Genomic DNA, 16,288 nt, shown 5'->3' with positions numbered 1-16,288 from the left:
CACATGTGAGGGAGGGAAGATTGCGAAAAGATAGATGAGAAAGATACAATTTATATTAGTAATCCAGAGGTGCTTAATTTGCAATGTGTGATTAGAAATTAGAGACTGCGGCAATTTGTTTGGCAGAATCCTAAAAGACTGACTAAAATTCCTTAAAAGTATTTTCCGGTAAAAAAGAAATTAAAGAAAAGCTTCAGCGTTGTGCTTTTAATATAAGAAGAGAATTTCAAATTATTAAAAAGGTTTAAAAATCAATTTTATAAATGAAAAAAAAAAACTAGTAAACTAATTGAAAGTTTTTCATAATTTTTATAAAAGATTTAATTTTTTTTTAATTGTTAAAAGACCCGTAAATGAATAAGATTTTATGTTGAATCTATGCTAAAACAAACTCGAGCTTATAGCGTTTCCGTCTTTGAAAAAAAGCTCAAAGGAGATCAACAAGAATTCTTACAAGTTTTTGAAATTAGGTCATTTCATGGAATGAAATTCAATTGCAAGGACCGAACATTTGTTAGAAATATATTGATAAAATTGAAAAAAAAAATACTAATAGTAGAAAAAAAAAGTAGAAATGAGTTTTGCACTAAAATGTCTTTCGTCTTGCAGTGCTATTAGAGAGTCTTCCAGAGTATTAGAATGAATAAACTCCTTTATATTTTAGGTAGAATAAAACATGAATTCTATACAAAATAGGTACGTTTTGCAATTGCGAATTATTTCAGAACAATATGTATTAGAATATTATAATTATATTATTTTCTAATACAATGAACCACAATAATTAAAATTGGTTAATTTATTCATAAACAATATTATTTGAAATTGGAAATTCGTTAAAAATTGATTTTTCATTAAATTTTCTAAAATAAACTTTGAATTATTTCGTGCTGAAATTCTCTTTTAGCAAATAAATTGATAACGCGTGCATAATTCGCAATAAATGGAATTATTTTCTCATCTTCACATTTTCAATGTTTTTTTTTGCTGTGGTTTGAAAAACAAATCGCGAAAAAAAACTTCTGAATCAATAATCATTTGATAAAATTATAACAAAAATAATTTCCATTTAGAGCGCTAAATATGTTATCAAATGGTTGTAATGTGATACTGGGACGAGGGAGAGGAGTGTTCATGATGGGAGAGATTGTTCAAAGTTTGTCACAAATTGTGTGTGAGTGTGTGAGTGTGTGCATGTAATTGCCTGAATGTGTAGTAAATGTATAGCTCCCAAAAGGCTTTTCATCTCCTTTCAAATGGTCAATTGATTGCATTATTCTATTATTGCACATTCAGCGACTATGATGATTTTATGCTGTAGTACACTATATGGAGGTTTCTGGTTGCCAATGGACGATTTTTTTTTGTAATTTAAACTACCTATATACTAAATGATGTTACGGTGATTTTGATTATCAAAGAGCGGACAGAGAATTAATGAAAAAAAAAACTAAATTGATGGCGGGAGGTAATAAAGTGGGGGATGGGTTAATAAGTTTACTGAAATGACGGTGTATGTTCCCTTTGATAAATGCATGAGATGATTTTGATGACTCCCTTTCACGAGTACACTGTTTGTCATCCAATTAAATGCGAGGTGACACTTTACGAGTAAATTGGGATCGGTGGAGTGTGCAATTTCCCAACAGGGAAGGTGAAGAAAGTTCTGTGACTGTTGTATATTGCACATGTAGAGTAAATGAGGTAGAAAAAAAATAAAAGAAGAAAACAGTGGCACTGAAAATGATTCACATAATCTCACGTTCCCACACTCTCGCTCAATTCTTAACAGATAGGTATAGTTGACTCTCTTCACAATATAATTGGTCCTCATTGAAATTTCCTCCTCTTTTACCCCCGCGCCCCATTACTCCCACACTAAGGGTCAGGAAAAATCTCATCACTCACAGCTTTCCTCTTCTGACACTCCCTGTGCACATTTTCCAGGAATTAAACATTTTTTATTCACAAAAAAATAATTCGTCACACCATTCATAGCACATACAGTTCGCTAAAATGACTCTATTTATGTAATCTTTCATTTATACTATAAAAGTCGAAAATGTCGAGATATTCTTCTTGTGCTTTTATACAACACATTCACATTCGAACGACTTTTTTTTTGATAAGGAAAATAATCGGGAATTCAGATGACTCTTGTGCGACGAAGGGAAAATTCGTGATAAGGAAAAACCTTATGGTGTACCTATACATACATATGTGAACATATATATAATTTTTTACTGTGCCCCCATATTCGGTGTTACCTCTCTGTAATTTAATCTTCTCACTGAATGTTAACATCTTCAATTAGATGAGGAAGGCATTGATGGCAAAAGAATACTCAGGAGAATATTTATTTTTATTATTTTTGCATGATACATAAAAGAAAAGAAGAGTTTTTTTTTGGGAAACTCACTAATAAATTGTAAAATGTTTGTCGCAAAAAGTTACGCCACGTAAATAACATAACCTTTTATTTGCCAAAAAGCCGTAAATTATGAGCTAAAATTTAGTTTAATTGAGTAAAGAAATTTTCTTTTCTAATTAGAATAAGATTTAGTTTGGATTATATATCTAGTGATAGTATGTACTTTATTATTAGTTGTTACTACCATACTCTTTGATTTTACAATTAAAAGTGAATCCCCTTTTTCTTTAAGAACAAAAATATAGCATGAAGTATTCAAGATTTTAAACAATAAATCTTCTAACGAATAATAAATAAAATTCCTCAAATTATGAATATTTTATAAATTTTCTAAAAGATTTTGCAAAATTCATTTAAGAGAATTGTGCATTAGTAAACTAAAACTATACGAGGGAACTGTGCAATGATGAAAACGTGTTTGAGATAAATGTTAATTCAATTTATCTCTCGTCTCTTTGAGATACTATTTCTGTGGGTCGTTGGGGAATTTAAAGTGCACTTTTTTCTGCATTTTATTCTACCTTCTTCAACACCAATGTCGCCACTCAAATAGCACAAATTGTATGCACAACTAATTGCATTCACTTGCTTTTCTTGACTTAATTTCTTTATTCTTTGCGCAACGAAAAAACCATTTTCTTCAAGAGAATTTTCCTCATTTTCTCTCCTCCAGGTGTGTGGTTTAATTTGCAACCACCTACACTGTGTTTGTTCACTCGACTACTACCTGAAAACATATTATACCAACACTTTTTGTTCTATATGCAAAAATAATTGTTAGTGCCAAGTGGTAAGAAGAATGAGAAGCTGGGTATGAATGTCAAGGGGTAAAGCCCATTGAGTAGAAAAAATTTAAAATTCATTTAGCGAAATTTTGCAAGATTGTGGCTTTGCTTTTTGGCAAACAGCACCAAATCTTTGTTGTGGCGCTCTTTGAATTGATTACTTAATTTCTCAAGACTTTTAAGAAAAATATATTTAATTATTTTATCAATGAAGAAAGAGAAATTTGAAATTCAGATTCTCTGAGAAAATATTTATATAGGATTTTTCTGTAGGAATATTGATATAAATATCGTTTTATCAGTAAAACTTTTCCCCTTTCTTTGGGAAATTTACTCTCAACTTTGGGCTACACCTTGATGAGAATTTGTACAAAATAGTTTTAAAGAAAATGCATTCTGTACAATCATTCAATAACATATCGCGTACAAATTGGCATAAAAAGAAAACTCCTACACCGATGCAGAAAAAAAGAAGAAAAAAAATACATGTGACCGTGGTGGAGAATGTGGAGTTTGTTAAAACATGAGAAAGAAAACAGCGTTTCCGTAGCCACTGTACGACATACAAAAAGGTGTTTATTTAATTAAAATAACACTCACACACGAAGCCATAGAAAAGTGTTTTGTGAACCAAAGCCACACACTGTATTATGCCCTCACCTCGGCGGCGGATCTCCTGGTCGTCTCCAGAACACCGTATACAGAATATTCTTACAATATTCACCCAGTTCGCCATTCAACATTTGGCGGCAATATTGTCACAAAATGCGACTCACACACGGTACGGGGGGACGAGGGGGGGCACCACACAAATCCCAGGGACCAAAGAAAATCACAAACCACTCGCGAAGCCAGCCAAATTGCTCTCAATTGCACCCAACTGTCCTGAGTACGATGGCGAGGAAAAATAAAATTGTACGATACTTGTCTAATGTAGAAAACCATACGAGAGAATCACAGCCGTGTTAAAGAAACACCAAGCACTACCAAGTGGAGGTCCAATGTGAACGAGAGGGAGACAGAGAGTGCGAGAAAATGTGGTCGGTTGGATTCTCCAACAATTTCAATTTCAACGTATGGTTGGCACCCGGGGTATCCACAAGCCAATGCGGGGGGATCTTTTATCAGTAACAATTCGCTATTTCGTAGACGATGGAGCGGAGAGAGCGAGAGCAGCCAGCAAAAAAAAGGTGTAGAAGAGCACGAGAAAAAAAGCGCAAAGATATGAAAATTCTCCTATGATACTATCGTAGCCACATATTTTTTCTGCTTCATACTTCTTCTCCTTATGATTTCTCTCAGGAGAAAAATTCGTGAAAAAAAATTGCGTGTGTGTGTAAATTGGAAAAATGATGGTGTGTTATATTTTTAGCCATTTATTGGTTGTGAGAAAAAAAAGCAAAAATTGGGAATAAAAAAAAATCCACAAGAAAATCTGACGATGTGGACTGTGAGAGTGAAAAGAATAATCCCAAATTATATTAAAATATTTTATACGTCTTGTTGGGTTCCTCTCTCTATTGTGCCTGCAACCCTCCTCCTTCTCACAATTTTTCACCCGAATTTGTGTTTTCATGGAGAAAAGCTCGCAACATTTGGGGGGCAAAAAACCTCTTCTAAATGCTTCCAAGAACTCATTTTTCCATTCAATTTAGAAGTGAGAAGAATTTATTGAATTTAATTAAGTGCTCAACACTTACCTTTCCCTATTTAAATTTCTTTTAACGAACTAGTTATTTTATCAGTTTTGTATGTAGTCAGAGCTAAATGAATGAAGTAAATAATATTAGAAGAATTTCTATTAAATTTTAGCAAAATCGGTTAAGGAATACGATTTTGAGGACAAAAGCTTAACCATTTTGTTAACCCAGATTTTCCCATTGAAAATGATACAGTTACAGGGAAAGCTTTAGAAATTCCTACTGATAAAGAATTGACTTTTCAGAACAATTTCAAACTCAAACTTTGAGAAAATTTAAAAAAAAATCTTTACCAAAATACACAAAGAAATGAATAATATTATTTTATAAAAAAATCGATTATTTACAATATTCCTCCACCTTAAGCAGATGAAGCGTGGCTGTACGAGTTAAAGGGATTTTTCAGTAAAGCTGTTTAGAAGAGAGATCAGCAAGTGAAAATATATGTTAGGAGGATAGGAATCCATTGGTGGGGAGAAAATATACAAAATTTTCTCTCAAGTATTTTTCTCGGGTCCTGCTGAATAAATGGGAATTTGTCATAATTTGGTGTGTGAGGAGAGAACTTTTCCGCACGAGAGAATGTTTGTTTGGAATTTTCAATTAATTACCCAAATGGATGAGTGTGAGAGAGCTCTGGGAATCTTGAAATGAGGCCAAGAAATCCCACAAACTCTCTGTTAACCAAAACTCCCCGCGCTTTTTCCTCTCAATGCAAAAACCCAAAAGATTTCTACGGCCGGGGGGGGGGGCGGGGAGGGTACCATACAAAGTGTTTAATGTCCAGAGACGAAGCAATATGGAATTGGAAGTCTCTGGGTGGGATGGTGCTGCTGGCATCCGTGGAAAATCCTTTTTGTAAATTATTTAAAATACAATTTTGTGGGCTCTGGTTAGTGTCTGATTGATTGATTTGGGTTTTTCCGGAGGATTTGTTGTGGGTGCGATTTGTGAGTGTGATGAAGAGGGGGATGTTTCAGAGAAGGATTTATTGGGTGAAAATTATGAGTGTGGGTGGGTGTGTGTATAATATGACGAGATCTCAAATACACGGAACCGCAATATATTGTACAAATTTAAACGGGTAGGACGTGGTGGATTTATTTTAGCACGCTCGTGTTGCTTGAAAATTCTCAATGGAGACGCCCGGTGGACATATAGGAGGGGTGTGTTTGGATGTGTTGTGTCAAAAATGTTTATGAATCGGAGTATTTGGCAAAATTAATGATTGTACACGAATTTTATTAAAATGGATGGTACTAACTCGTCAAATTGACGCGGTGTGTGACTTTAATGGCAAAACTATTTGCTTGTGTCGGTGTGTCCGGGAATTATCCACAATTCCACAGAATTACCCATTAAAAAAAAATTATCAACTTCATGCCATTGGCAGCGATTTCCAACCAGTGTGTTGCGTGAAAATGATCTGAAGTGGAATTTTGTGGAGGTAAAATCGAAAATGCGTGGCAAGTATCAATAACATCGTATTTTTATGATTTTTTTACATTATTTTTACTTCAAAATAGACAAGAATATTTTATTTTTACTGAAAAATATATTAATTTGAAATAGTTTGAAAAATGAAATTGATGGAAAGAACATTATGCAAATTCGAGGGTCGGAAAATACACTATACTAAGTCGAGTTAGTATAGTATATTTTTAACGCATTTTTCGATAACATTTGATGTCCTTCATCTTCCCTCAAAAGGACAAATTCGAATATTTGTTCCCTACAAAGTTACAGCGAAAACTGTAAAAAGTTTTACATAAGAAGCAATGTAAATCTAAAACTTCAAATCGCTCTCCTGAAAATCAACAAAAATGAGTTAGTATATTTTCCAACCCTCGAATTAAGACAGTTAAATTAATTTGGGAAAAATTTTAAAGACCCCGGAAAATCATGAAAAAGTGTTGGAATAAATTTTTTCATTTAATTGGAAAATCAATTTTCTATTCTCTGTTTTTCTGCAATTTTTATTAATTTATTAAAATAATTTTTTACTTTTTTTTAGAAACTTTTTCAATAAATTCTACATAAAGTTCTTTCAATTTTACCACAAAAATATATTTTTTTTATTGAATGTTCAATTGATGAAATGATAAAAAATAATGGCAAAACATAAACCATTTTGGCATCTGTCCAATACATAAAAAACGCATTAAATAATTCTTTTTACGAAATTGAAAATCCTTCTCCCTAAAATAAAAAAAAACTTTTTTGAGAACTTTATGTCTATTGCACTAATAAAAATTTAAGTATCAATACACATCCGAATATTTGCTTATTTTTTTAATATTTTTTTTTTCATAAAACTTTTAACAATTTTAAGAATTCTTAAATGATTTTAAATGGTACAGAAAGCTTCTATGTATCTGATGTTCTATGTTACTGCTTCAACACTTTTTCCAAAGAGAAAATATCAATTTTTCATTGTTTCAGACGATTGTAAAAAAGTTAATAATTTACTTACAAACTTTTCTCTTTGCGCATTTTCGATCTTTTTTCTGCCACAAAACACAAAATGTTTGTAAGAGTTTCACAGTGTGGTAAATTGTGTGGAAATAATCCAAAGTGTTAGATATCACACTCGTGAGTATTTTTTTTGGTCGTTCTACACACATTTATATAGGTAGGTATATATAGATAGATTTATATAATTTGATGAGGGGATGCTTTTTTTTCTTGTGGTGTGAACTTACGTCGTTTGGGTACTGATCTCCTCAACACGTCGTATTGATGTAGGAGTCGAGGAAGAAGCTGCCTGGCTCATTTTGTGCTGCCCATCGCTCCGTGGGCCGGCGGTAGATGCACTGGGATGGTTCACAGGTAGCTGCTGTATGACACCACTGCTCACCGGTGTGACGCGCTCGATGTACTCATCACTACTGGCCACGTAGGTGTGCTTTGGGCGCGATGTTCTCCAGTCGGGTTCTGTGGGGTACACACGTTCACCGCGATTGCTAAAGAACAACTCATTGCACGATGCAGCTGTCACACGGGCATCGGTGGCGGCGGTGGCGAGAGTTGGTGTTACCCCCACACTGGTGGGTGGTACCTCCCCCGACTCCCTCCGGAAGAGATTAAAGTCATCGAAGTAGGTGACGCGCAAACGCTCCTTGGGCGGTTTCTGAGCCAGCTTGCTGAATTTACTATTATAGTAGGACTGATACAAGAGTTGCAACAATTCCACGTCCAAATTTTCGTTGTTGATACTAACAGTGTTTCGATTCAATTTCACCTGAACGTTTTTCAATGGGACATAAATTGTATTGTGAGATGCTTCCGTCACCTTAATTCACCAATCCAATTTTCCAATGTTATATTGCGTATATCCCAACATGTATATGGATGTTTGTGTTATCAATTTGCAATGATTTTCAGGTGTTGTTGTACAGATATGTATGTATGTATTTTTTTTTGGTTGTAAGAAGAGACGTGTGAAGAGAAATTGAGTACGCCAATTGAATGAAGAATGATGTGTCCACGTATTGTGTGTGTGTTTGTTTGTTTATCGATGGCATGAAGGAGCGAGTTTGTAGGGAAAAAGAGAAAAAGAAAATAAATTAATTAATATTGTAAGAAAAATCACACAAATCACGAATGTTAATGAAAGTGGTATTACAATAAAAACCCCCGCACAATGAGATGGTGGATGCAGGAAAGTGGGCAAAGAGAGGAAGTGGGGGGGGGGGAGGAGTGGGAAACAACAAGGAAACTCCAATAACATTTATACCACCACTTGGTACATTCAGAAAATAAATTGACCAACAATTGCAACACCAAGAGAGTGGGTGAAATGAAAATTGGCGGAAAATTGATTTTTCTTAACATTTATTGGCGAAAAAGCATACAATTCATTCCAAATTGAGAGCATTACAATTGATATAATTAGAGCACAGTTTTCCGAACATAAATTGCGTTATATGTATATAAAAGTATTTATACACCAATACTAACACATATGTCCTCTAAGAAGGATTATTTTAGTCGGTAATTTTTATTAGTGATTCTTTAGAGTCTTAATTAAAATTTTCGAATTTTTTAATCATTCTTCTTGAATGCAATTTCAAGAATTTAAATTTTTCTATAAAAGATTTTTCCCCGAATTTCCATTGCAATTTTCTTTTGAAAATCAATTCAATAAAGTAGCTGAGAGATAAAAATATTCTTCTGTGGAAAAGCATAGAAAATGCAGAACAGATTACATAGAAAGCTATACAGTATTGCAAAAAGCACTTAAAGAAGTTCATGTTTAGTAGCTTTTAAATTGTAATTCAACTAACAAGCTCCACGTGAGGATCTCATTAATATTTTACGTGTGATTTTTTTCGACGGGAAATATGTATCTCTTTTGCACGTCCCTGTCCCACCCCTTATGAATTTGTATCAAAAAATAATAATTCTCATACGCACTTGACAAATATTTGAGTTATTAAATTGTTTAATTTTGAACAGGTCTGAGGTTTTTTTGTGGGGAGAATACATATATTTTTTTTCTTCTTGTTACGTTAAGGGGAAAATGTTCGCCTCATTTGTATTCTCACAGTCTCAAGGAAATTGTTTTCCTCCTCTGCTCTTGTGGTGCTTCAAAGTTTTTTTTTCCACCTATATGTATATAGTACAACGTGGTACTGCTTTTGTAAAATATTTCACAACAAGAGAGCTTTCCTGAGTATAAACTTCCAAGGACATCCCATGTGTTAGACAATGTCCGGGGTTGGGAATCACAAGAGAATGGGGTTTTTGGGGTTGTTGGAATGAAATGTGGGCTGCAGGGAGCGGGGGGGGGGGTGTAGATGGAGAACGGAGAGGCCCTTGAGTCAGACGGCTCCAGTTTGTGTTAATGAGAGCTATATGGCTTAGTGTGTTACGTAATTCTTTGATTTCCACCCTCACTTTGCGTCAATGATATTTCCAATGATTTTTTTCTTCTGTGGTTGCCAATATTTCCAATACGTCGATCAAGCGGGGGCTCAAACGGATCAATTTATTGTGAAGGAAGCTTTCCACGCCAACAATGGGGCACTTCTCTTGACCACTCTTCGGTCCAAAATTCATTTGTCATTCGGAGCTTCAAATAAAATATATCTACGCAATACCTTTCCGTTTGCCCTGTGCGAGGGCGGGGGTGGAGGGAGCGAAATATCTAAAATATATCTTATCTCCAATTTATTTAATGCCTATGCGGCATAAAAATATACATTCACATCCAATTTACCAACAACCGCGCTGATAGCACCAGCAGGGGCAGAAAAAAGGGTTATGGCATGAGGGGGAGGTTCGTTATATTGTGTGTCATATGTGGATATAAGGATGGGGAGGGTGAGACATATATAGCAAAATTAATGTGCAGAGAGTATGAGGTTCTATTTGTCCAGTAATATAGAACAAGTGTGTGTGTGTATGTATAGTTTTTTTTATCCTCATCTCATATTTATTGCTACATATTTGGTTTTTAGCGCCATTTCGAGGTGAACAAGAGGCCACAAAAAAGCCCCAACCAGATATAAAAGCACGCGCGCACATGGACGTAATAATAAGTAAACATGAGATGTGAACATACCTACATTATACATACATACATATATGTATATGAAAATTGGTTTAGGCAAAGAACAATACATCCAGCAATAACAACAACAAGAAGTATAACGTCTGAATATAAGAATATCATTATGGCATGGGAATTTATTTCAGGACTCCTCGCAGTGTTATCGAATTAAAGGAGTGCGAAAATGGGCGAAAATTTCGTCTTATTTTGGATATTATGATGCCTTCAGTGGGTGGATTTTTTTTTGCATTCGCGTGAGGAAACTCCCAAAAATTTCTGGGTCGACGGGAAAATTCTGGGTATAATGTACATATTATTTTTCTCACAGCACGAGAGTGGTGAGAGGTGGGAGGAAATGCGATGCGGGAGAGAAGAAGAGAAAATAGAAGAGGCAAAATTTAATGTAAACAAACACAAACATCGAGCATGAGTGCTTCATTGAATTCTACTTTACACAGAGCACCAACAAATGCGATAATTTTGTGTATATTGCGAAAGACGCTTTTTATTGTATACTACACACCTAATTGAGAGACCCCTCTCGCAGTTAGTGTGTGCTCTCAATATGTATTTTGGCATTTGGTATTACAGTCTATAGTGTACCAGATGAAAATTATGTAGGTACCTATATGATTTATTTAGCAAGAGAGAAAATACGTAATTTAAAAGTCTTTAATAAGGTGTTACACAACGAATCGAATTGGAAACAAATCTAATTTTCATTTGATAATTTTTTCGCAAAAAACTTTGATGTTCTCAAAAAGGTAAATTTCGTTTATTGAATTATTAAGAAGTTTCATTTTGAATTCATTAGAAAACGTAGTAATTTTCCAGGAAAGGAAAAGGAAAACTATAATTTTCTCATTCACAGGTGAGACTAAAATTTCATTAAATCGTTCTCATATTGATTTGCATCATTTCCAATCAATGTCCTATCGAATATATATACCTCTGTGATACCTCCTTTGCAATGAATAAATTATTTTCTAATTAGGTGACTATTGACAAGCCTTTTGCACCTTTTGCCCGTAAATTATATTACAAATTTTATTCAATTAAATTCATAAATTGAATTAAATTTAAAGAAGGGAACTCGTTGTATTTCAATGAAAGGGTTAAGTAGGAAATTGAAAATATTTCTTTAAAAAAAATCCAGCTCTGGTTGTAAAATGTTTTAGTTGGAAATTCTCAAACATTTTGAAAAATGCGAAGAAATATGTTTAAATTAAATATTTTGTGAGATTTCTCTCTTGTATATCTTACGCAAAATTCTTGGAACAATTGCTTTCCGCACAAGAAGTATAAATTGGAAATGAAGAAAAGAGCAAAAGATACGACAAAGAGGAAAGAATATTTTCTCATGTCACAATAAATCACGTCAATTGAAGTGGAAGAAAAGTGATAGAAAATGACATGAGTAGGTAGTTGGATGATTTCTTCTCCCGTGAAAGAATACACCAAGGTGAAGGAGCCCTATGCGGGGGAGCACAGGGTTGGGGGAGGGGGTGTAGGATAGATAAGAGTGCGGAAAGGACGGAAGCTCAAGAACGAATTTAATGATGATTTTCTTCCACAGTGATTTTCAATGTAGCTTTTTTCTGGCTTCCTCATGGCTTTTTTTTTGTCTCTTCCAATTCCGCATGAACACCCGCATATTCTGTGCTTCTCATGGGTATATAGTACACCGAGAATTCGCGTCATTATATGGATCCCCCCCCCTCCGAAAAATTCCCTTCAACACGGCCTATGAGAGATCCTGTCCTCAAAATTGGGAAGTATCATTTTACTTCTTCATATTTTAACCCAACAGGGCAGGGAGCTTTTGCAACTTTGTGGTGCGAAGGCGTAATTTTTAAGTAGGATGAGTTAAAGGGATGTTTGTGTGTATACGGAAAAGGGTCACCCCTTTTTTTTCCCATATAATACAACCATCCCTCATTTGACGCGCAATTTTCCTCTTACCCACCCCCCCCAATGTGGAGAAATGTGTTCATCAATGTCTTTTATTTATGTGTATATGTGTATTTTGGCTTGAATGGTTGCCTCTGTGTCGGTTTAATATTACGTCCATGCAGAGTTGGCAAGTCACTAAGTTTTAATATCGAAAAAATGGTAATTAACTCCCTATCTTTTCATCTAAATCTAAATCCTCTTACTATAGTTTTTCTTGTCAAATATTCTCTTAAAGCTCACTGAAGGATAATTTGATAAAATATCCCCGCACTCACTCTGGGGAGCCAAACAATAGCTGGTGGATTAAAGAATTCTCGCAAGTTGTCATTAAATAGCTCTTGGGAGATATTTAGCTAAATTTTCATTTTATTGGCGACTTTCATCAGGACCCATAAAAATAAAATAAATAATTCAAATAAGCAACACTGCAGCTTAGAAAAAATCATATCTATATTCTTCCGAGCTTTGCCGAAAGCTTTACAATTTTGTCACACATTGGTGGTGTGTATGCTAAATGGAAAAAGCCCCTCGGGTTTGTCTTTAACCCCGCTAAAATTACGTCACCAACACACATCAAACACACATATAAGCACCATTGAAGGGAAAATGCTTCGAAAAAAAAAGTTCACGTGGAGATTTGGAGGGATGATGGTTTGTTTTTTTCCTCCCTTTTTTTGCTATGTATGTATGTATACATGTGAGCTTTGGCTCAGAAAAAAAGCTCACCCATGAATGATACAAATACTCATATGTGAGGCCATTGAGAAAGGAAACACCACGACAATTGCAATTGGAAAATGCTCATGGGAGTGATTTCAATGTGGGAATTGATGATGAAAAGTGACACTCCTTGCTCTATGGATGAAGGGGAGGCGGAGGGAATGGATGAGAAACTCTGCGGGGTATTTGTGAAGGAGAAGAAGGTATAGAGAAAAAAAGCTCTGAATTCATCCACCCACGCGTATAGCCAATATAATGGGAGGGAAAAAAAAAGATCCTCTCTCTCTCGGTTTTGGGCGAGGAAATATTATATACTTTATCTCCCAGGTGAATATGAGAGCGAGAGATATAGGAAAAGGAATGTTATGGAATAACGAGGAGGAAATGATAGTCATTAGGTTGTGTTGGGGATGGAGGAAAAAAATTCTTTTTCTGTCAAATCTCATCAAAGATGAATGAGGAGCGGCGGGAGGGATGAATTTTTTAAAGTTTTCTTCTTCTTCTCAAGATGGACTGAGGTTTTTCTTCCTCGATTTTTTCTTCAGGTGTGTGAGGGATGTTTTTTTTATGTATTAGATAGAAATACGATAGGAAAGCTTAAATGGTTTAAATATAAGTATAAGAGGTAGTTTATAGATGATTGCTTTATTGTAATCTCACCTCATTGCCAATTTTGTCCATCAACAATTGCAATTTCGATGGATTCAGGGATTTACTGAGTGCGCTCGAAAGATGCTCGTCGGATATTGTTGTGAATGTCTTTGGCATCATTCTGTAGACGCAATTTTCCAGGATCTCCCGTGGCGTTCCTCCGGGCTAGAGAGGGGCTAAATTAACCACCGCAGGTGTGCGCGCCCGTGGAATTCGAAGGCAAAAAAAATCTATTACTGAATCTCAATTCTTTTTTTTTCCTCCCTTCGTGGTGATAATAATTTTTCTCACTCCCTCCGTGCTTTGGCAATCTCACGCGCGCAGTGGGGGGTGTCAATAGGAAATTGTGTTCCTCCTCTTTTTGGTATTAATATGATAAGCTCATCTACCTTCATGCACGACTTCAGATGGAATCTCATTAACACTCTCCAACACAACCAGCCCACGTCCTCGTGCCACCGCGCCTCCCCTCGCTGGAGGAGTTGAGTAGGTAACACACCAGTAGTGTGTAGATATGCGAAATGGAGGAGCGAATTGCTTGTGAGGGGAGAATTTCCGGTGTGTCTATAATATTCCGGACGACTGTTTGCACTTCATTCGTATATTAGCCGGAGTGTATGCGGAATGACGTCCAAACGAATATAATATGAAATGCGATACTATATTTGGTCTAATTGCTCATGGTAATGTAAGTAAAATAAAATACATATTACGATATATTGTGTATGGAATATCGTGACGCGACAAGCAATCTCTTAATGGGCAAACCTCACTTGGATATTTTCACTTTTAATTGTACAATTTTGTGCTTGAATATATCAAGTAATATTTTCTTCTTTTTTTGCTGCACAAACACACACTTACACACTCAGTCTCTTCCCATAAGTTGGGAATTTTATTATATTTATGCTAGACTTTTTTGTTGTTATGCTTCTCCTCGTACTCTCCTAATGTTCCCTATTTTGGCACACACAGTGAAATTCTATCGATTTTGCAAAGTGTAATTCGCCTTTTCGTACTCCTTTTCTTCCTTTTTTTCTCTCCACTATAGGTAGGTATACCCTCACTTCACGGACGGAGCTTTTTTGTATGTATGAATATATATTCAGTGTGCAATTGGAATATTTTATAATGTATATAATATATTTTACGCTATTTTATCCACTACAACGAACTTAAATGTAACAATTATAGGAAAAATATATTAAATAGCATTTAATGTTGTGTATTTTCTTCGATGGACCACTTTTCGTCGATTTGTGTGTAGCATTTATTAAGGAGATAAATCACAAGTGTGGGCAAATAGACATTCAAAATCCTCTCTCCGTCATCAAGAAGATAAATTTCCGTTTTTTCTGTAGGCTGTAGGTGGGTGATTCAGGGGGATGAATGGTGAAAAAATTGATCCAGAATTGTGCAAAAATTTTTCACGCAAAAAAAGAGAGAGGTCCTTCAGCACTATATTCACTGTATTTGCATTAAGGAGAAAAGATTTGTTTTAAAACACCTTCAACACTTTACACTGAGACTTTCCATTTTGTTGGAAAATCCTCAACAACTATATAATCCATCAAAATGTGGAGATTTTTTTTTGCACAAGAACACAGAGGAGAGACAAGTGGAAAAGTCACAGCACATCTGTGAATTTTCATAAGACGTGTGTTTCGGCTGTCGACGACGACGTCGAGGAGCCTTTTTCGCTGAATTTATTGAGAGAGAATTGAGTGTATGAGTGAGAGAAAATGAGAGCCATGAGAGAGTATAATAACATCAAAATCAGAAACCCAACATCTCTTCAACTCAATAAAATTCGATGACGCTGAAATTCGCTCATTTGCACGAGTAATACTCACGAAAGCTCCGCAAGGAGCTTTTATCTGTGACACCGCATTGTGAGAGCTTCGCAGAGCGCACAGAGAGATGTATACTTCGTGAGAGTGACTGCAGAGAGAATTTTCGCTCATTGAGTGCCAAAGTACATATTGCTAAAAAAATATATAGTTGCGCTACATACATACTTACGTGTGTGTATGTATATATTAAAACTTTTAATATAATTTCTGATGAAATTTTTTTGTAAAATTGTTCAATTGAACATTTTGAGTGAGAAATTTAATATTTTTGGCGAATTTTTCTTTAAATTTCATGAAGTAAAGACCACAACAGATAGACGAGAAAGTTGAATTTTTCTTTTAAGATTTTAAAATTCTAAAGCTCGCGTAATTTAATCAGAATTGACCCTTATTCACAGACTAATTTTGGGAAACATTTAAAAGCAATTTGTTAAAGAAATAGTGTGCGAAAGTATTAAAAACTTTAACGTGAAGGCCAAATTTTATTCTTTCTTTAACGAAAACATAAACTCACTGATAATATAAAAATTGATTTGAATATTTGCGTAAAGAAAATCGAACGTTTATATATGAATATTAAAAGAAAGTGTCAATTGTCGATTAAATTATCACTCAAAAATGAATAAATTTTCCCATAATCT

At 34.9% G+C, this 16,288-nt stretch overlaps 4 protein-coding genes across 11 annotated transcripts in view; 1 reads left to right on the top strand and 3 right to left on the bottom strand.

Annotated features, from left to right (window-relative positions):
- Positions 1 to 15,456, bottom strand: part of LOC129788961 (inactivation-no-after-potential D protein) — a 28,390-nt gene extending 12,934 nt beyond the window's left edge. Inside the window, exons 1-3 of one of the 8 annotated variants that reach the window (XM_055825481.1) lie at positions 14,659 to 15,456; positions 13,804 to 14,464; positions 7,619 to 8,208 (exon numbers count right to left, since the gene is read on the bottom strand). In XM_055825481.1, the coding sequence (XP_055681456.1) occupies positions 7,619 to 8,208; positions 13,804 to 13,914 (701 nt within the window). In that variant the 5' untranslated portion in view covers positions 13,915 to 14,464; positions 14,659 to 15,456. Of the gene's footprint in view, positions 1 to 3,876; positions 5,083 to 7,618; positions 8,209 to 13,803 lie in introns of those variants that run through there. The other 7 variants (XM_055825483.1, XM_055825480.1, XM_055825482.1 and 4 more) reach the window with 7 other exon arrangements.
- Positions 1 to 16,288, bottom strand: part of LOC129788976 (dachshund homolog 2) — a 1,190,888-nt gene that overhangs the window by 846,762 nt on the left and 327,838 nt on the right. The gene's annotated exons all lie outside the window — the stretch shown is intronic.
- LOC129788985 (uncharacterized) overlaps positions 1 to 16,288 on the top strand; it is a 511,890-nt gene that overhangs the window by 388,733 nt on the left and 106,869 nt on the right. The window lies entirely within an intron of this gene.
- LOC129789155 (60S ribosomal protein L34-like) overlaps positions 1 to 16,288 on the bottom strand; it is a 62,415-nt gene that overhangs the window by 43,678 nt on the left and 2,449 nt on the right. The gene's annotated exons all lie outside the window — the stretch shown is intronic.

This window comes from Lutzomyia longipalpis, chromosome 2 (assembly GCF_024334085.1).
Source record: "Lutzomyia longipalpis isolate SR_M1_2022 chromosome 2, ASM2433408v1".
Lineage (NCBI taxonomy): Eukaryota > Metazoa > Arthropoda > Insecta > Diptera > Psychodidae > Lutzomyia > Lutzomyia longipalpis.
This window is presented reverse-complemented; position numbering and strand designations above follow the sequence as displayed.